The 20875-nt window shown below is 42.0% G+C and overlaps 1 protein-coding gene and 1 long non-coding RNA gene across 3 annotated transcripts in view; one reads left to right on the forward strand and one right to left on the reverse strand.

Moving 5' to 3' along the window:
* The window catches only part of ACER3 (alkaline ceramidase 3), a 105687-nt gene extending 102031 nt beyond the window's left edge, over window positions 1-3656 (forward strand). For both annotated transcript variants that reach the window (XM_019649389.1, XM_019649390.1), the window contains exon 11: window positions 227-3656. In XM_019649389.1, the coding sequence (XP_019504934.1) occupies window positions 227-280 (54 nt within the window). In that variant the 3' untranslated portion in view covers window positions 281-3656. The remainder of the gene's footprint in view (window positions 1-226) is intronic.
* On the reverse strand, window positions 3385-20755 carry LOC109386339 (uncharacterized). The gene is made up of 2 exons (XR_002124777.1): window positions 20579-20755; window positions 3385-4879 (listed from the first exon to the last, which is right to left on the reverse strand). It is a non-coding gene; the product is annotated as an uncharacterized LOC109386339 (long non-coding RNA).
* Window positions 20756-20875: the final 120 nt, after the last annotated feature.

The raw sequence follows: 20875 nt of genomic DNA on the forward strand, positions 1-20875 counted from the left end.
GATAAAGTAGATACTTAATACATGTAAATAAATTAAATAAAAATAGTTTCTGAGATCTGGTGCAAGCCTGGAAAAAACACGCTGTGCTCAGGCTTACTACCAGGACAATCGCTAGCAAACCTACCAGGCACTATAGTCATAGCCCACGGGCTCTTTTTCATTGGCTCGGGGATAACATAGAACAATTTTTTTTTCTTTCATTTTGACCTAACTTGTTTCTAAACAGTTTCTCTTCGGAATCTGGCCAGTGATCCTGTTTGAGCCTCTCAGGAAGCAGTGATAAATTATTCCACCAAGAAAACAAAACAAAACAAAACAAAAAAAAACCACCTACCATCGGCCTGGCCAAGTGAATAAGGAAATCCTTAAAGATCTACATGCTCATGACCATTGCAGCAAAGGAGTGACTTTCTGACAGACGCTACCAGCCACACAGCAAATGAGGAATGGGGCTTGATGGATGTTTAGCTCATGTCTTTATCTCATTTGTCCTCCTCCTTTGCACTCTTACCCTAAGATGTTTAAAAAGAAACAGATGTGATGTGTATGTATATACTTGAATACTAGAAAAATTGGGCTTTTCTTAACAGGTTAACAGTTTGTACTGATGATAGGAAATTAACCTTTTCCTCTTTTTTGACAAGGGCTGCATGTAAATTATACTTTTCTTAATTTTTGACTAAATAATGAAAACAGCAAGACTGGCAAAACCGCATATCCAGATGGCCAGTTGTGAGCCAGCATTTAGCTGTGTCAGCCTTGATTTATAGTATTGTCAGAGTAACCTCATGGATGGTTTTCCAAGGTAAAAAAAAAAGAGCTATCAGTGGGATTCTGGTAGTTCCTAACTGACTGCCTCTGTGCAAGTCAGAGCTTCAAAAGTAAGCTTAGACCTGCCACTGTGTTCTGTACTTGTCACATCCCAGCCCTGGCATGTCTGTGTGTGGCCACAGCCAATCAGAGTGGGTGGGTCATCTTGTAGCCTTTATGAAGGCCACGAGGACACCTGTAGAATGTTGTATCTCCAGCCAGTTAAAGGTTGTTGTTCTGTTGATCTTTGCGGATCTTTAAGTTGTTACTGTTTTTATGGCTAGGCAAACATGATTGGTGGTCTGGCCTATCCATATTCCATCCTCCTAGCATAATTTATTCGACATTACCAGTGAATGTCATTATACTCTGACTTTTTAAATTATGCAATATTTTCCAGTTTTCAGAGAGGCCATGGTTATGCCCAGGGAAATGTGTTAACTAGAGCTAAATGATCAGGATCCTATTTACATAAAGCTTATTAGAATACTTACTCCTTCATTGTTTGAAGGAAATAGATAAAAGGGTTAAGAACAGCTCTAATGTACTTGAACTTGTAACAGAACTCCCAAAAATTAAAGTGCTAAAAAATGGCAGTGAGATCTCATTGTAAGGCAGCTAGTTCTAGTTTGGGTTTGAATGTATAACAAATTGTACCACTTTTCACAAACATAACACCTGTCTGGATTTAAAAACCAGATTTAACCCCTTTGTGCATATAGCACCATAGTTGTAGCTCTATACCATTTAGCATTTTTATTACTTCTCCTGCTTATACATTATTATAAAATCCAGATTGTTTTTCCCACATGGTGACATTACCCCCAGATTAAACCCTGAGCTCCAGCTTCAAAAGGAGGCTCTTTTTTCTTATGCAAAGGTATTAAACAGTTCTGTCATTTTGCCAGTATTCAGTAAGTAGCCTTAGCACAAATTTAAAACCAATTGAAATTTTGTTGTTTTTCTTCACCTACTGGCCTTAGTTTTAGTCCGAGTACTATTTTCCTTCCCTTGGCATGCCAACATGCCATTAGGCAGATACTTCCACCTACTTTTATGATCCTCCAGCATGAAAAGCACTTGCCAAAAAATAAAAGAACTTTGGTTGTGCCTTAGGAAAATATGAAACTAGACAGTTCCAGCACACAGCCCATAAGACAATTCTTTATTTTACCACAAGGTTCTGACTTCTGGCCACATTTCATGTGCAGCTGCCTGGGCTGTCAGCCATCTTACATTTCTAATGACTTCATTTGTTTCACACCATTGTCTTTTGTACCCTTCACTCAAGATACACTTCTGCATAAGGAAGCTGTATAAAGAAACAAAGGCACATCCTTCATGATAATGCTGCTAAACGTTAGGAGACTGAGGTTCTGCAGTATTTAAGTCAGATTAAGGGTATAGAGAGCACACCCTGACAGAAGCCCTTTAGAGCAGTTTGTTGAATAAGCAATTCAGCCACCACTTGTTGAATAAAATTGTCCAGCACCTCCCTGGAGAAACATGGGCATCATTGGGTGACTTGTAACACTGTGGCCAATTCTTCAAAGACCCTTGTTTCTGTGGTGAAAACAGCATGAAAGCTCAGCCTAAAACATTTCAGAAGTATTGAGCCAAAAGCAGAGTCTAAATCCAGGCTCTTTGATTTTACAGGTTAGCTTGTGCCTCATACGTGGCTCTTTTTAGCATCCCCAGTATTAGCACACTCAAGAGTTTGTACCTGTGCCATATCGAGTATTATGGACCTTCAGGATATTGCCCAGTTATCTTTATTTGAATGGCTTTATTTTTTCCTTCTAGGATTCTGGGTGGGCGTTACAGGGTTAGATTACTACACCCCTCCCTTCCCTTTATTTTCTTGGCAGACTTGCTGTTATCTAGAGTGTATTAAAAAACCTGTTTCCTACTGAGCAAATAATGGTTTGTTTGCATATTACCTGATGTGAAAGGTGCTCATCTGTGAGCCCTATAGCAAATTATATTTTAGAAAATATTAATTCTTTATAAGGACATGAAAGAGCAATTTGCTTGCACAATTTAATATCCTTCCTATGCAGCCATTTTCACTCCAGAAAATTGAAAGCAATTCAACTTTTTTTTTTTTAAAGGAAAAACTAGGTGAAAGGTTATGTTAATCTGATTGATCACTAACCACACAGCTCCACCTTGGTGCTTTCAAGAAACATTGCCAAGACGTGAAGTGATCTCTTTTATCCTTGTGATATTATTTAAATTGATGACAGGAGAAACATTCATTTTTTAATAATCTACAAATGAGAACCACAAATAATGATATTTGGTTTAGCAGAATTCGATCAAGTAATATGGTTTAACCTTACTGCAAAATTTTGCAGACTGTTAAAATCTGGGCTTTCCTTACACTGAGAGGGTTTTTCTTACACTAAGGGTAGGAAGTGTGAGTCAAAGAAAATCAAAAGACCAAAAATTTCAGGTCCACAATGCATGAAAATCTTTAAATGCCTGAAAAAACTAAGTTCTGTTTTAATGCTGACAACTTCAGAATTTAGCCAGTGCCCACAAAAGGTGTCAAATAATTTAATGTTTTCTTATGCATCCTATGGGTTCCATATTACTTTGCTCTTGAAAAAAATAATTTGTTGCTAAGTTTAACAGTTTTAGCTCCCAGTTCCACATTTACATGACAGAAGAAATTCTTTTAACCCTGTGGTTTATGATGTGCTACTGGATAAGCATTTGTGTAAAACTGATGTTTCAAAGAGAACCAGTTATAATTGGAATTTGCAACTATGTAGTGATTTTCAGATCTACCTCTGTCTTACATTTTGCATCATATCAATGCCATAATATAATTAGTTTGATCACTTGGTCTTGTTTTTCAGTGTCTAATACTACAGCTTATTCACTATGCTGTAAATATTCGGAAATAATGACAAGAATTTGGCTAAAGGTAATTAATTAAACCCCTTTGTGGGGAGGGCTGTACAATGAAAAAAAAAAAGAATGGTCGTGACCTATCTGACTGGAAAAATTCAATGCTGTTTTTTAAACTGTTATACTTCCTTTAAGAATTAGGAAATTTTTTCATTTTAATGTCTAACCGCAGTTGTTAGATGGAGAGAAGTTGCCGGTATTGCTAAGGTGTATGTGAGCATGCCACTGGGCTTAACAGTACCTCCTGTTGGAGAGGGAAAACGTTTCCTCTGACCTCTGAGATTCAGTAGTTGGGGGCCTGACAAAGACAGGTTAGCAAGGGAAAGGGCAGATGTTTATTCACATGCATACACAGGAGTGCAGAGAACATTGTGACTCAAGGAGGCAGAATTTGAGGCTTATATGCCACCTTAATAAAGGGAAAGGGAAGAAGAGAAAGGGGACTGAGAAAACAAATGACTTTTGGGAAAGATAATGGGCCCTTAGAAGAGTAAATAGAAGCTATGATGGTTTTGTGACAATGTCTGTTCAGGTGTGGTACTGAAACCCAGAAGAGAGAGAGGGTTTGTGACCATTGAGTGTTTTTAGGAGGCTCTGCTTTTTGGCAGATAAAAGGAGTTCAGAAAAAAAGGCCTCTTCCTGTATGTGTTGATTTCCAAATGCTTTCATCTCAAAATAATTTTTATGCACGGTGATGTATTCCGGATCCCTTTCTTCCCCTGTCTAAAACTTCCACAGACCAGAAGCTGAGGTGGTGGCTGTGGAGAAATCTGTATTACAAGTTGGGAAGTTAGAGATTTACAAGCAGAAAAAAAGACATCGATTTATGGAGAAACAAAAGGAAAAACAAAAATTAATAGTTGGAACAGATTATAAACTGTTCTTTTTTTTTTTTAGTCCGGAAGGCAGTCAGTCAATCAAAAGGATTTCTAGATGTTGGTCTCGAAGCGTGTTTATATGATGGAGTAAGGATGGCAGTTGCAGTCCCAGTCAAGGTTATTTCCCGGAACTCAAAGGACCATGTTCTGGTGAACTTCCTGAGTGACGCAAACGGTTGTGATAAATCCTTTCAAGTTATGTCAAGTCGTCCAGCTTCAGCTTGCAGGGTTTCAGGAAGAGGGCAGTTTTAGTTCTTAGTGATGCCAAGTCAGGACTGAAAGAAAATTGGAAATGTTAGTTACTCACAGAAATGCACAAGATGGCAGGATCCAGCAAAACTAATTCAAAGAATGAACAGGATTCTGAATCTATTAATCCTCGATAAGTCTGTTAATATACTTTTCCATTGAGACATAAAATGTCTCTCTATAATCACCCCCCATTTTTATCAAAGATAATCAAGGTAAGACTATTGTTCTTTGCACACAAGTCTAGTCTCATCAAACTTGGCCTGATTGTTTATGTACGTGCAGCAAGAATAGTAATCGATGACATAGGCTTTTTAAGGTTTGTTTTGCTGGAACTTTTATTGGAAATCTCAGATTGGACTTTTAAAAGCCTCGCGCTAAGAGACCAAGCCAAGAGCTCACCATTAGACTTCATTTGCTGTACCTACAGATTTGGATGAATTCCTCTTCAAAGTCCCCAACCCATGCCGAACTTCCTGGGCCTGCCTTCCTCACCCGTAAGGCTGGGAACCCTGGAAGGGTACCAGGCTGGTTTTTCAGGAGAGCTTTGTAAGCACTGGCTCCTTTAAGTCAAACTCAGTTCCTTAAAACTGGTTATATTTGATTCTATGCACATCTCAAATATGACATTTCAGTCAAAGCCTCGGTAATATAACCAGTCTTTTCCAGTTGTGTCCTGTTACAAGGAGAGCAAATTCTTATTGAACTTATTCAAATAACTATATTGCCATGAAAATAAGAGCATTCAATAACAGTTTCCAAATTTTGGAGGGATCGGACAAGGAGAAAAAATGTTTCATTTTTCTTTACAGAGATATAATCCACTAAATTGCTATAAGTTATAGATAGCTTAAGAAAAACATTTCCCTGAATCCAGAAAACTAGAACATTAAAGAACCAGCAATACTCTAAGAAAAAGTCATAGAAGAAATCATAATTATTCTTTACCAGTCTACTCAGTCCCATGTGATAAATTCAGGTCTTCCTTAGTTTTGGGTTAGCAGTTTTATGAACCCATGAGTTTCTCCATTAGTTCTGGAAATCATTATTTAGTCTAGTAGTATAGTCTGAAAGTTACATAAGCAATGACATCAGAAGCCTAAACCACAGAGTACCTGCTGTAGCCTTTTCCGTGGGTTTCTGAGATAGTCCTTTTTTGTTGAAAATTAAGCCTGTAGCTGATGACAAGCATTTTCAGAAAAGCATCAGAGTAAAACAATATCTGAGAAGGGCAAAAGGCTTAAAAATGCCCATGGTTAAAGATCTGGTGAGTGTTTATGACAACGCAACTAACAAAGAGATTTGGTTGTCTCTGAGACATTCAACCTTTTAAGAGAACTGGAGTTATGACTGATCACATTGCACCAGGACATATCATGGACAGCTATGACATTGACAAGGTTCTAGACACTTCTTACAATTTCTGAACTACTTAATAATATATGCCCATACAAATATAAGCTACGGAAATTAAGCATCTCTTATTTGACAATGCTTGCTATGCAATTCAACATATCAAATAAACCTAATTAGTTTAACATCACTCTTTTTACAAGGCAGAAAGAACAAATCCTTTGAGATTTCCCAGGGGCTTCCTGGGAAATCTGTCAGAGGTCAAGAAAATTTCATTTACAATTTGATTTTGGGAAGTTGTCAAAGCATTTGAACACTATATGAAATAAAATCACAGGTCACTGTGAAACAATACTTTAGTTGCCCATGTAACTAACCAAAGTGACAATAATTGCAGTCTCTTATTAAGAACAGACCAATAAGGGGCCGGCCAAGTGGCATGTTGGTTAAGAGCTGGCTTGGGACGTCAGCTCTGAGCAGCAGGGCCCTGGTTCGGAGCCCACATAGGGTCAATGACACTGCCCTCTACAGCTAAGATGGTGAACAACAGCTCGACCTGGAGCTGGGCTGCTGTGAGTCGCCGGCGATGGTGTAGGCTGCAGCCCCTGCTGCAGTGGGCTGCCATGAGCTACCGTGTGTGGCTGGCAGCCAACGTGAGCGGCCATCAGCCCGTGTGAGCTGCCAAGAGCCGCCGTGAGCGGCCATCCAGAGGCCGGCGGCCGGTCTGCCTTACCCGGGAATAGTGCAATGATAATACCAACATGGGCCAGTGAAGCAACGTCCTCCACAACTAGACTGAAGAACAAAACGACAGCAACTTGTCTGTTCCCCTCCCCCAATTCCCCAATAAAATCTTTTAAAAAAAGAACAGAACAATAATCCAAGAAACTGTCCTTTTAACAGGGAATTACACCTGTACACTATGAGCTCATTTTTTAAAATTATAAATAAATGCATTCGTTCTTAGCCAGCTTGAACACATAAATAAGATATGCCCGCCCACCCCACCCCACCTTCTGCAGACCCTTTACAACTTTCTAAACCCATTCACGTTTTTGTCCTTCACTTTCCACTTTCTCATTATAGAACAATCTTTTTTTTGTTTACTTTTTTTTTTTATTTAAAGATTTTATTGGGGAATTGAGGAAGGGAACATTGTGTGCACGCACTCTAACCAACTGAGCTATCTGGCAGTTCTCCAGACATGAGAGGGCTGGGACAAGAGTGCAGCCCACCGTCCCATACAGCCGGCCACCTGGCAGCTCATCAGCTCAGCCCGGGCACAGTTCACTGGCCCATGTGGGAATCGAAGTGGCGACCCTGTTGCTCAGAGCTGGCACTCTAACCAACTGCACCATCTGGCCAGCCCTAGAACAATCTTTAATCACCCTCTAAGCAACTACTTTCAGACAAAATTACTCTTCTTTTTTTCCTTAACAAAAACACATCTTTCATTTCTTTGAGACCTTTCAAGATTGAGTCCCTTCTTTTTGTTTCTAGTATGTCTATTTACATATATTGATTAGAATTCTTAACCCTTAGTACCCTTAATTTCTAGTGAAAAAGAGGAAGTAGTCAATTGTGAACTGTTACATGTCAGCACTCTATAGTAGATTATCAAATATATGAATATACCACCTCAATGTCTACAGGCATATGTTTTTTAATAGTACAATGTTTGAATATAGTGAAAGAACATGTTTATTAACCCAAATATCTCTAGTCTCTAAAAATAAGTCAAAAGTAGATAAACTTATGTTTAGTAATTAATGATTCAGTATTTTATTTGTAAATGACCTAGATCCAGATATAGATACTGCTTCACTTGAAATTCAAACTGAAGACGAAACTGTGGCTTTGGGCCATAAACTTGCCCTTTGGGTGATGAAGCCTTGACATCATTGAGGGAAAGTGGAAAACGTAAGAATAACAAGTTTCATCAAACATCATTCCTCTCTCTGATAGGCAATCAGAGCAGCTAAGGAGAAGACTAAAAAATTTAAGCAGAACTATTAGCTACAGAATTTCTGCTTCCGCTGAACATTCAGCCATTTGGAATAAGCATTTGGAATAAGTACTTATTTTAATACATTTTAAATAGCTAGTATTGTTTCACAAGACCTTCATGTATCATTAAATTCAGCAAATTACTACCTGTTTTGATTTGCAGCTAGTGTGGAAAATGATTACAAGAATATTTCTTACTAGAAAACCCTAAAACCTAACTCAAGAAATTCGATTACAGGCATGCGTGACCTAAAATTGCCCCACTCTGGTTAGCTCAGCAGCTGGCAATATTACAGCACCCACCACAGGTCCCACTATTTCTGCTCACAGCTCCTTTCGGCCCTCATTAACAAGACCTGCGTCATTGCTTTAGAGAGCACAATGTTGATATTTGAACTAGATTTAGTCATTGGTAATTTAAATATTCACAAAACTGCCATAAAGCTTCTGAAATGTCTGGCAATCTATAGGTCAGATCTGTAGGTCATCACTTCTAAATTGAGTTTGCAGAAGTAACTGAAAGGTTGCAGCTGGGCACATTTATTAGAGACTTCTTTAAGCCCATAAATAGGGTCCCCTACAAACACTCATTCTGAAATCATCTGTACCTGAAAGAAAATGAGAAATGGCTCTAGACCAGGGGCAAGCAAACTACATACAGCCCACAGGCGAAATCGTTCTGCAGTTGTATGGCCTGCAAGGTAGGAATGATTTTTACATTTTAAGACTGTTGTTTAAACACATAAAAAGAAGAATGTGCAGTGGAGATGGATGTGGACTGCAGAGCCTCTGGTTCTTGGAGTTTGCCTCCCTTCTCTAGACCTTCAGCAAATGAGCTCTGTAACGGAAGTCCTGTCGTACTTCCCACTGCACCTCTATGCAAGACAATCCGTGTATATTTTTCAGGAGGAAATATTTTATACATTTAAGACATCTGTCACCTCTTTGTTGAATGTAATCATAGAATTTGTGTTTATTTATAAAATTATTTCTTCATATCAGTGTTACTAGGTTGGCAACAGCCTGCTGCAAAATGCCTAAACTTTTGAAAAAATGACATGATTTTACTGTAAAGTCCAAAAATGCTAGTTGCATTCAGCTTTTCAGTTGACTTCCAGAAAATTGAGATCTTGAGACCATTTTTTCTCATGCCATATGAAATGAGTCATGTCGTAGTTTTCAAGGAACTAATAAGCTATCATAGTCATGTACGCTTTTTTTTTTTAACATTCAAAAAAGGAAAAGTTCAAAGTCCTTTCCACGATTACTCCTTGTTTCTTTTTTGGCTCTTTTTTTTAGAGCTAAATTGTTTAATACCAATTAATATATGTGTGAGTCTATTTCAGGAAATAGAGTCTATCATCAATTTCTGTTTAGTGTACTGATCGGGCATTGTTTACTGTCAAGTGTTTCCACACTTTTAATATTTCTGAGTCATTTATAAATGTGACCAACAGATAAACTGTTCAAGTTAATATGTTTTCCTAGTTTAATTTTGGGGTATATGTTTGTTCTGCTAACAATTATTTAATAAACAGGTTGTACTGAATCTATACAAGGAACTAACCATTTCCAGGTGATCTCAGATCTGCTTATTCACTTTTTCTATTTGATTTGCCAATGCCACAATCATTGTTCTAGAAAATAATAGAATTATGTATTTTTATCTAATCTGCTATAATCTAGACTATATTTCAGCATCCATTACCCCTGTATAGGTGAAAGTATTAAATGATAGTTTTGAATATGACTTCTGGTAATGTTTTATCCCTAGTTTATATTTAATATATCTACACATTTATATAAAGGCAGGGCTGCCATGGTTAGTTGTACAGTTTGTGCACTACACAAAGTCACTCAGTTGGAGGCGGGGCTTAGTGGAGTCTGAAATCTAGCCTGTACTCAGCATGTCAAGGTGTGTGCTTTGGTAGGATTACATTCTCAGGACACACTTTATTCCAATTTCCAAGTGAAGGGGGCCATATAGGCCAGCAGCAATCCTGTTCACAGGGAAGGATGTTTAGTAATTATGGCAGGATTGTTTTGTATTCAGTCTTAAACTGTACTGTAGTACCTTTCCACTCCAAGCCTAGGTAATTTACAAGGCTAAAAGCTAATAACTTCTCAATTACATACTTCTGATCTATAAATCTATAGCTTTCTCAACTTTAAGAGCTCTGGAGTAAACACATCAACTTTCCAGCTTCACACAATAAAGGGGGACAGATCAGAAACAGAAAAAATTAAAAAGTAGTGCATAAGCCACGTATGTCCTTTTAAATATTAGCGTTCCTAGCTCAGCCTGCTGGAAAGGGTAGTTTCCATCACTGCTGACCATGTGGGAGGTTCAACTGTCCCCTCCTTTGTGTGTCAGAGAGAGGCAGCCTTGCCTGGATCAACAGAAAAGCTGGCAAGAGGTGAACCAGGAACCTCGCCTGACAGACAACACAAGTGAATTTGCAAAGCATGTTGCACTGTACTTTGTAAATGGGATGACTAAAACAAAGTTAGAATTGTTTTAATTCCACCTATGTACAGGACATACCTTGCTAAACTACTCTGCCACACACGAAAATGCATCATTTTGATTTAGTGGCTTATTGATCTTACTCTGGGCTCAGCTCTGGCAAGTCTGGTATTATTTATTTATTTTTGCCTTTTTCTTTTGCTTCTGCCATGAACTGGTATGCAGAATGGATCTACCTAGGTGAGAGAGAAAGCAGGACCCATCTCACTAGGTAGGGTAAATTAGTGTGCCAAAATAAGGCTTGATTCTCAAAGGAAAAAGTGGAGAAAGCATTAAAAGAGGAAGAGGATTCATTTCTGAGTCCTGCTCTGTGGGGACCATCTGGCACTGTGCCATCCATTCAACAAACTGGAATGCTGTGTCCAGTTAGGTGCTAGGAGAACAGTGGAGAACAAGACAGACAGCCTTCCATAAGGCACTCAGTCTAGTGTCTAACAATTGTGCCAGTTACACGTGGGATTGAGTGTCTTGGAGGAAGAGTATTGAGGGCTCTAAGAGTGTGAACTAGGGAACTGGAGAAGGGAAGACTTCACTGAAGGTGGACACTATGTCAAGGCCTAAATGATGAGAGGAATTAGGAAAGGTAAAGAGGCTTGGTACGGAGGAAGAGGACGTACCTGGAGACAAGGGCAGGAATTAAGTCACAGAGGGCTGAGAAAGCCAACAGTAAGGATTTGCATTTGGAAATTCATGAAAGGGTAGAGAATAGATTAAATGGAGCCAGTGTGGATGTAGGGATACAAGATAGAAGGAGAATGCTGTCGTCCAAGGAGAGAGAACGGTGGAGAGCAGCACTGGAAGTGGAGACAGAGAATCAAATATATCTGGGTTACATGGAAAGAAGCAGATTCGGGGTGAGTTATCAAGTAAGTTTTCAAATTTGTTGAGTTTGAAGTCTGCGAGATATATACAACAGGTCCTCAAATAATATCGTTTCATTCAGTATTGTTTCTTTATAACATTGATGAGAAGAAAACAAAATTGATTCCCAGACTGGGCCACTGGGTGGAGTCTGCATGTGCTCCTTTAATCTGCCGGGGTTTCTCTGTCCTCCAGTTTCCTCCCTGTCTAATGGTGGGGCAAAGGTGTCATGGACACCCTAACGAGAAGGTATCTTCAGACCCACAAACGAAGCAGGCAACGTCATAGAAAATAACAGGGTTTATTATGGGATAATTTACTGACAGGAATGTGGGGTAGGAGTGGACCGATGACCCAACAATTCTGTGCAAATTATCCTGTGCTCCAGACCCCCATTACAGTACTTTTTTTTTTCTTTTTCTTTTTCTTCTTTTTTTTTTTTAAGTATAACTCAGGTACTAATGATTGACAAGACAAAGGGACAAAGAATTCAGTAGCAACCAGAGGCCCTTCCTCCTGGTGGTTTGTGATAAATGATTGTTTAGAATTGGTACTATCACCAGTTTGACATTTATCTTGGTGGTCATGCCATTCTGGCCTTACTGACAAAAATATTTTTGGCTACATTTGAAGGAACACAGATAATCGTCAACTAGAAGACTTTGATATGGTTGTTAAGGACAGTGAGGTTGGTCAAAGTTCACAGCATGAAACTTAGACATGAAATGAAATCTGGGACACAGAGATGGAGTTAGCTTTGTTCACATCTATGTCTATACACTCTCACATCCCAAAGATATGCACATTAGGTTAACTGGCGTGTCTATATTGTCCCCATGTGAGTAAGTGTGGGTATGTGTGTGAGTAGCCCTGCAATGGAAGGGCGTCCTGTCCAGGGTGGGTCCCGTCTTGCACCCTGAGCTGCCAGGAGAGGCTCCAGCCATGCATGACTCTGAACTGGAATAAGCGGTTTGGAAAAGAATGATCTTACTTGTTTTTATTCATCCTTCTTAAATGTATGCATAGCTCACGTTTATTTCAATGTTTAATATTAGAAGTGTTTTAGGGCTTTATTTAGAATTTTGGTGATAATTTTGTGGCCAGAAATATGCAGTAGGAACTTAACTCTTGCTTATATCAATTAGCCCATGGTAGAATTGGTTCTTTTATACGTCGTTTTGCTCCAAGTCACAGTTTCCGAGAACCTATTGATGCTATTAAGTGAGGACTCACTGTATCCTGGGGGAGAGCTTAAGATAGTCAAAATGTGAATCTGGAGCTCAGCTAAGAGATCTGGGCTAAAGATATAAATTTGAGAATCAAAAACATACATAATATCTGAAGTTATGGAACTGGATGAGATGGAAGAAAAGAAGAGTGTCTCAGACTGAGTCTTAGAAACCAACCATTCAAGGATTAGGTCAAAGAATTTTGAAGGACAAGGGCACCTCCAACCAAAGAGAGGCACAGTCACTTGGAAAGGATGCCTGGAGCGAGGGCCTGGTTTCTAGATCCTCAGGGTCTGTGGACACCAGCGGCTGGGCTGGGCCTTTCGCGTGGCATGAGGGGTGGAGGGCAGCAACCCTGACCCAATGCTACACTGAGACAGCAGGCTCTGAGTTGGAGCCCAGCACCATTAGTCCTGACGGTGCTGTTACATACTTATGTCCCCGTTGGTGTCTACAGACCTGGCTTAGCATCCTGGTCCCCCATTGAAAAGCTGTGTGATTGTGTCCAAGTCACTTAACTTTAAATATTCAATTCTACATCTGTAAAGTGTAAGATTGTCTTGAGGGTTAGCACCATGCTGTGGTATGAATCTGATTATAGTGAGTTTTCTAAATGGGATCCTTCCTGTAAGAGTAAGAGTGCCTGGTCTAGGCCTAGGGGTACCTCTAGGTCTAGGGGTACCTCAAAACTCCTGGACAAACCAGAGAAGTCAACTCCTCTTCTAAATCCTTCTCTCATTGACCAGTTCAACCTGGAACAAGGGACCATCCAACTTTCCCCTCCTTCCTGGTCACCAGGTGCCTGCCTGTACCCACAGAACCTGTTTGTCTTGGGTTGGGGACAGATTCCTCTGCTTTATCCCACCAATTTTTTTCAGACTAGGGTGTGGCAGAACAAGCACTGGGCCTCGCTGAGACTTTTTACACTAGATTAAAACACCCAGCCATTGTAAAAGGGAGGGCTAAAAAGGAGTTAGGTAGGATTGCTTTAATTCCATTCCTGAACAGTACACATCCTGCCACACCCACCAGCTACATATATCTCACTAAGTTCCTCCCTGGCCATTCGAGAACCTTTCTAGAGGTCACAGCTGCCTGTCCTAAAGTCTGTTCATTTTACTCCAATAAACTTACCCCCATTGAACTTTCTTCCTCCTTCAATTCATCCGCACACTTTCCAAAAGAACATTTCTGCTAAGCCGGAAAGATGAGTTTTTAGCGGGCTTAACAAAAATGAGTTAACAAAATTAAGTCATTCGCTAACCTGGACAGATAGACGCCTGCTCTGTGCCAAGCCTTGGGCTCTCAGCCACGAGTGGGACAGGAGTGGCTCACTCTGGGGAGGAATACGGTCAGGTCCCTCCCTAGGTCTGCAGCCTTGCTCTTATTTGCCCCAGGTTTAATTGGTGCTTCCATCCTCTTTCAGTCCTTTATTCTCCCACCACTCACTTTGCCCCTAATTCTTACACCTCTCTCTTCTCATCCAGACATCCCATCCCCAGGCCCCTTTAAATTAGCAAGAAGGACGAAGACCCTGAGACGTGCACATTCTCACAGAGCACCCAATAAGTTGCCAATTTTGAGGACAGCATCCCTGCCATTTTGACAGCCCCTGCCCAGTTCAGGCCTGGGCCTCCCCTCTCTCCCGTGGATCACTGTACCAGCCCCCTCTGGGTTCCTCACCTCTAGGCTTGTCCTCTCCAGCATTTATCCCACCGTATCGGCTGCTATAACATACTCTTGAAACCAGATATGGACTTGTCAAAACTTGCAAATGATGAAGTTAAAATGGCAGGTATGGCATTCAGGTCCCTTCTCAGGGTAACTTTAATTTATCTTTGCATCTTCAACTCTCAATATTTACCCCTCCAATCACAGTAAGCCTAGAATGTGTCCCAGACATGCCCTGTTTATTCCCAGACAGACCTCTGTGCTTCTGCCCAGTGTGCCCTCTCCCCCTTTACACCACTCCTTGCCTTCTGAGACCACGTACCTCCTCAAAACCCATTAGTAGGATACATATGACCACAAGTTTTGGGAACTGCTCCTGACCCCTTGTGTCTGCGCTGGTCTTGTGACTTGCTTTGACCAACAGAATGTGGTGGATGTGACATGATGCAAGTTCCCAAGCCCGGGTCTCAAAAGCTCTTGCAGCCTTTGCCTTCACCATCTTGGACCCCTGAGACCACCATGCCCCGAAGCAGCCCAGGCCGAAAGAGCCCCAGGAGAGCGAGGCCCACTGCCCTGGCTCAGCAGCTCCCAGCTTACAGTAGCTGAATATAGCCACACTTTTGAGGATGCCTGTGAGCACATTGGACCTACCAGGACAATTCAGGATTATCTTCCTTCTTAACCCTCCATCAGGCGCAACTGATTTCACAGATTGTTTTGAATTTCTGTTGATTTTTATACTGAATTTATGTAATAAACATATATTGTTTTTACTTTGTGGCAAATTAAAATTTCATTCTGAATAAATAATAAGCATGCTTACATGTTATTGTCATTCATTTTCAATTTAAATAAATAAATGTCATACACACATCTAGTAGATGCATTGCGCCGGAGCTCGTAACTTTTGCATTGCGCCCAAGGGAGGGTTAAGGTCAGCTGATCAGCAACCTTCATTCCATCTATAACCTTAGCTCCCCTTTCCCATGTAGCCTAACAGGTTGCAGGGATTAGGGCGTGGACATCTTTTGGAGGCCATTATTTTGCCTACCACAGTGTCCAATGAATATTTGTTAAATAAATGAACAATAATGAAATAATGAACACAAATGAATAAATGAACAAATGTCCTTCCTTCACACAGAACCCCCCCCCCGCGCGCGCAAACTCTCATTCTACACAATTGAGTATCCTTAATCCTGAATTCCCTTGCCACTAGCTGCCATTTCTCAAGTGCTTGCACAGACAAGACAACAAGAATGCTGAGACCTAGAGGGGACACCTCCGTATAGCCCGGAAAGTCTGAATTCTGTGCTTTAACAACTTCCTCCCATTCCCCTGACAGGCAAGTGGATTATCCTCACTTTACAGATTATAAAGAGATTGAGATTCAGAAACTTCACAGCTCAGAAGGGTCAGTACGGCGCAGTTACAGGCCTGCTGTGTCACTGTAGGTTCTGGTCACCCCGTCTCTGAAGCTGGGCTGCTCGAGTTACCAGGCCTAGCAAAGGCACGCAGCCTGCGCAACCCTGACACCACCTCGTGTCACCTGTCCACCCCCTCGCCTGGCCCTGGACCCGCTCATCGGGTTCGTGCGCGCCCGTGGCCGCCAGAGGGCGCGCCTACCACGGTTTCTGCTTGGAGGCGAGAGGCGGATCCCTGGGTGAGTGTAAACTTGGACCTCGAGAGACTATGCTCCCAACGCCCTTTACCTTGACAGCGTAACTGATATCATGAGCAAGGAAAACGATGCATCTGTCTCACTCAAACACAGATGCAAAATCCTACACGAAATGCTAGCAGACGGAATGTGGCAATATGTAAAAAGAAGAAGGCATCAGCACCTTGATAGGTTTATCCCAGAAATTCAAGGTGGGTTTAGTATTAGAAAAGCAATCAGAATATATAAATAAAAAAGGAAGATCTGTCAATGAGGTAAGGTATATCATATCAAGAGAAATGTGAGTATCTCAGATGAGAACGAAAAAAATGTTTTTGATAAAATTCAATATCCATTCGTGATTTTAAAGAAAATCAGTAAAAAAGGTGAAGGCATTTTAAAGAATTTTCTTTATGATTTGGAACAAGACTAGATGTGCCCATCTTCACCAGTTCTGTTCCACATTGTCCAAGACTTGAGAGCACAGCAAAGCAACATAAAGATTCAAAAATATAATAACTTGAAAAAAGAAAACTATCAAAACCTCAGAGGTCAGCAATTCTGTCAGATCCAACTTCCCCTTTCTCTAACAAATTAATGCCACGTGCCCTGTCCTGAAATGAAATTCTTAGATAATATAATCTTTCCACAAATATATTTTCAAAAATTCAATATAATTATTTAATTGTAATATAAAATATTAGTAAAAGAAAAATACTTTAATATGAATTTTGATATGTAAATTCTTGAACACAACAAAAAACTCCCTTATAAATTTCCCAATCTCCCCCCAGGGGGCAGTACACCACTGAGAACAATTGGTCTACATAGAAAACCCACCCGAAAGCACACACAAAAATCCTATATACTTACATATATAATTGGTTAAATTAATAAAAAAGTATCAAGTTTTCCAGATACAAAATCAATATACTAAAATCAATTTAATATCTAGATAGTAGTAACTATTCAGGAAAAGTCATTTTTTAAAAGCAGCATTTATAATAGGAGTAAAAAGGTACCTAGGACTAAATCTAAACAATATGCAAAGAAATAATAAAAAATTATTTTCAGATATTATTTTGAACATCTAAATTAATGTGGAGTGATATCATGTTATGAAGCACCACGAGGCCCCTGACTTCCTTGGATCCTCACCCCCAACCAGGGGACAGGGAGTATGATCATCCCATTGGCCAGATGTGGAGACCAAGGCCCAAGTAGGGGAGTGACCTGCCCAAGGTCACACAAGTCTGTTAGACCTGAGCCTTCCGCCTGCCATTCCTGGGCCCTGATCACTGCCCTAGGCACTTGATGTCAACCACACCTGGAGCCCAAAGGCTGCAGCTGCACAAGGCCAGAGATCAGATCTCTGGGTTCCAGAGAGAAGGAGGCAGGTGGCCATTTGGTGACACACACAGCCGTAACATTATTCATGCCCTCAGTGGGAGGAAAACCTCTTCAGCCCCACCCATCTCACTGGCACCTGGGAGCAGGTGCCAGCAGCCCTTTGAGGCAGAAGGTGAGAGGTAAGGCCCCACCCCGATGTCCGACCTAGCCACTCCCTCAAACCCAGAAGAAAAGAACAAATAATGATTATGGTGGAACAGGAAGCTGGAACCTGAAGAGCCCTGAGAGATTTCCTCCTTGCTCCCACACCCAATGGATGGGAAAGTGGGCCCAGAGAGGAGCAGTGACCAGCTCAGCATCACACAGCTGGTCTGTGGCAGACAAGGAGGCCAGGCCTGACCCCACCTCAGAATTCATCCCTGAGGAGGGGATGCGTTTGGTTTGAATGATGAAAACTGTGTTTGTCTGCCCCTGGACCCCTGAATTCAGTCAGGCAGAGCTACATTCACCGGTGCAAAGAATAATGCTGGAGTTTGATCAGAGCCCGTATTGGGGAAGTATTGACTGTGGGAGCACAGAGGACGGGTCCCCAACCTTGTTTGGAGCAGCAGTTTTCAAACTGTGAACTAAGACCCATGGTCATGAAATCAATTCAGAGTCTGAAACCCACATTAAAAAACAGTTCAAGAGAAGAAAATAGAAATACCGAATCACATATAGTAAAGATAGGATCATGATAGAAAATGTAATTCTAATTGTGGTTGTGGTTTTAAAAAAAATGCCAGCAACCTTGTAACAATAAGGTTGCCAGATTCAAGATCAACATACAAAAGCCAATAGCATGTCTCTGTACCAGGCATAACCCACTCAAAAATGTCATTGTTATAAAAGATAACATACGTATGTTCCACATGGAAAATATGGAGCTTACTTTCCAATGGTTCAGAAAAAAGTGTGAATGTATGTGAAAGAGAGAGGGAGAGAGATAAAGCAAATGTGGCAAAATATTAACAACTGATGAATTCAAGTACAAGGTATAAGGGTATTCATCATTCTTACCACTTTTCTCTTGGTTTGGCATTTTAAAAAAATAAAAGGTTGGGAGAAAATACCACTTAGAATAGCAACAAAAATATAAAGAATCTAAAAATTAAGTGAATATACAAGCCTCCATGGAGAAAAAAAAATTAAACTCTAATAAAGAACAGAGACCATGATCTAAATAGAAAGAGTGCATGTTTTTGGATGGAACTACATAATATTATAAAGATGTCAATTCTTCCCAAATTTTTTAATTCAATGCAGTCCTCATCAAAATTTCATTTGAATTTTTTTTTTTAGGAACTCAATAAGCTTATTCTAAAACATAAACAAATAGCTAAGTCACTGTTGAAAATTAAGAGTTAAAAGTGACATTGGCCTTACTCGATTATAACCACAACACCATGATGATCCAAACAGTGTGGCTCTAATGCTGGAACAGACTGAAGGGAGGAGAGAGCTCAGAGGCAGCTTGTGCAGGGGGGAACCTAACCTGTGGGACGGATGTACATATGGAGCTGGTGGTGCGGCTCATTCTATGGAGAAAAGTACTCATACAACTGGGTCCTTACCTAATGCTGCAGTTAAGAATGAACACTTGCTGGGTGACAGCCCTAAATTTGAAACGTAAAACTATAAAAATAACAGGAAGGGCTCTGGTGGGGTGGGTGGGGGCTATGGAGTTCTACAGAACTAGGAAGAGGGAGGAGGCTCAGGTCTGGGTGACAAAAGACTCTCCCAAGTGGAGGGGAAAGGGCTGCCCTGTGAGGAAATGAGCTCCCAGGTGCTACAGGGCGATGTGAGAAGTTGAAAAGCCAGTCAAGGACCCTATAGAAGCGTCTTTTCCCTGGGGGAGAGAAGAGAAAGAGGAGGCGGAAGGGCACACGTGTGGGGGCAGACAGGGCAGCTATGCCGTTTCCTAATTGTGTGACAAGCAGAGCGAGACCTGGCGCCAGAGCTGCCTGGCTTCACCAGGCACTACGTCTTCCCCAGAGTGAGTCTCAGCTTTGCTCCCCAGGAGACTCCACCACTAACTCCAAGAGAGGCAGCATGAGTTTAGGGTCCTGGAAGAGACACAAGCAAGCAAGGGGGGATGCTGAAGAGGGCGGGGCTTCATGGTGGAGACCGGCATGAGCGCTGAGGCCTGATATCAGGATGTGCCTGTGGAGAGGAAAGAAAGCGCTTCAGGCAGGGGCAGGGGCAGATAACATCAACAAGCTCTGAGGGTGGGAGTGCAGAGAGCACTTCAGAGGAACATTGAGGGCCTGGGGAGGCCGCAGCCCAGGGCACAGGCAGTGGAATGGCGTACAGGTAGGGAGTCAGACAGGGCCACAGGCTTGGAACATTGTCCTCTGGGTGGTGGGTCATGGCTGCACAGTCCAGCCTTCTCTGGCTCCATTGCAGGCTCCACAAGGGGCTGGAGCTACACCCAGGGGAGAAACCTCTGGGAAGCCTGGACAGAGGCTGTGAGGTGGTGGAAGACACCCAATTAGTCTGAGAAGTGGATGAAATCTTTAACCCAGACTGGGAGCACTGGTGGGGGAGATGAGTGGGCCTGAGTTTTTCCATCTGCGAAGCAGGCTGATACTGGCCTCCCATTAGCAGACGAGAGCGTGTCGGCCCTGTGGTCCCAGAGCGCTGGAGAGGACGCCCACAGTCCCTGAGCCCCTACTGTGAACCAGGGCTGGTCATTCACAAACCTTCTCAGTCTTGTTCCACAAACATACCCCACCCTGCTGCCATCCTATTACAGCGCCGTAAATTATCAATATGGACCTGGACCCAGCTTTCTCCATCTGACAAGGGCCCTCTTCGCGTCTCCAGGGGTCGGGGTCCGCCCCCTCCACCCCAGAACCTTGGAGATAGTGATGGTGATGGAGATGGAAATGGGGACGCCTCTTCAAGTCCTTTTCCCAGCCCCCGGCCTTAGCCCTTGCTGCACTCACTGTACAGAATGCATGCCCAAAGCTCGGTGGCCTGCACGCTTTCCGCGGGGCTTGCACGGAACCCTCTCGCACCTGCTGACCTGAACTCAGTCCTGGAAAAGGCGCTCCCAGAGATATTCCACAGAGGACAGAGCGAGGTTGGGAGGAAGGGGAAGAGGGAGAACAAGGGCCTGATCGGGCCCAGAGGAGTCGGGCTGAGCCTCGCGGGCCCCCAAATCCCTTCCTATTTCCCAACGAGAACTCTGCAGCCACCTCCCGGCCAGTTAGCCCCACAGAGCGGGGCCAGTTCGCATGCGCAACAATCCTGGCCCTCCCGCTCCACTGGAGACCACGCCTCTATCCTCAAATGGGTGGAGGCCGCGGGGCGGGGCGGGGCG

The sequence above is a fragment of the Hipposideros armiger genome, unplaced genomic scaffold (genome assembly GCF_001890085.2).
Source record: "Hipposideros armiger isolate ML-2016 unplaced genomic scaffold, ASM189008v1 scaffold_132, whole genome shotgun sequence".
Lineage (NCBI taxonomy): Eukaryota > Metazoa > Chordata > Mammalia > Chiroptera > Hipposideridae > Hipposideros > Hipposideros armiger.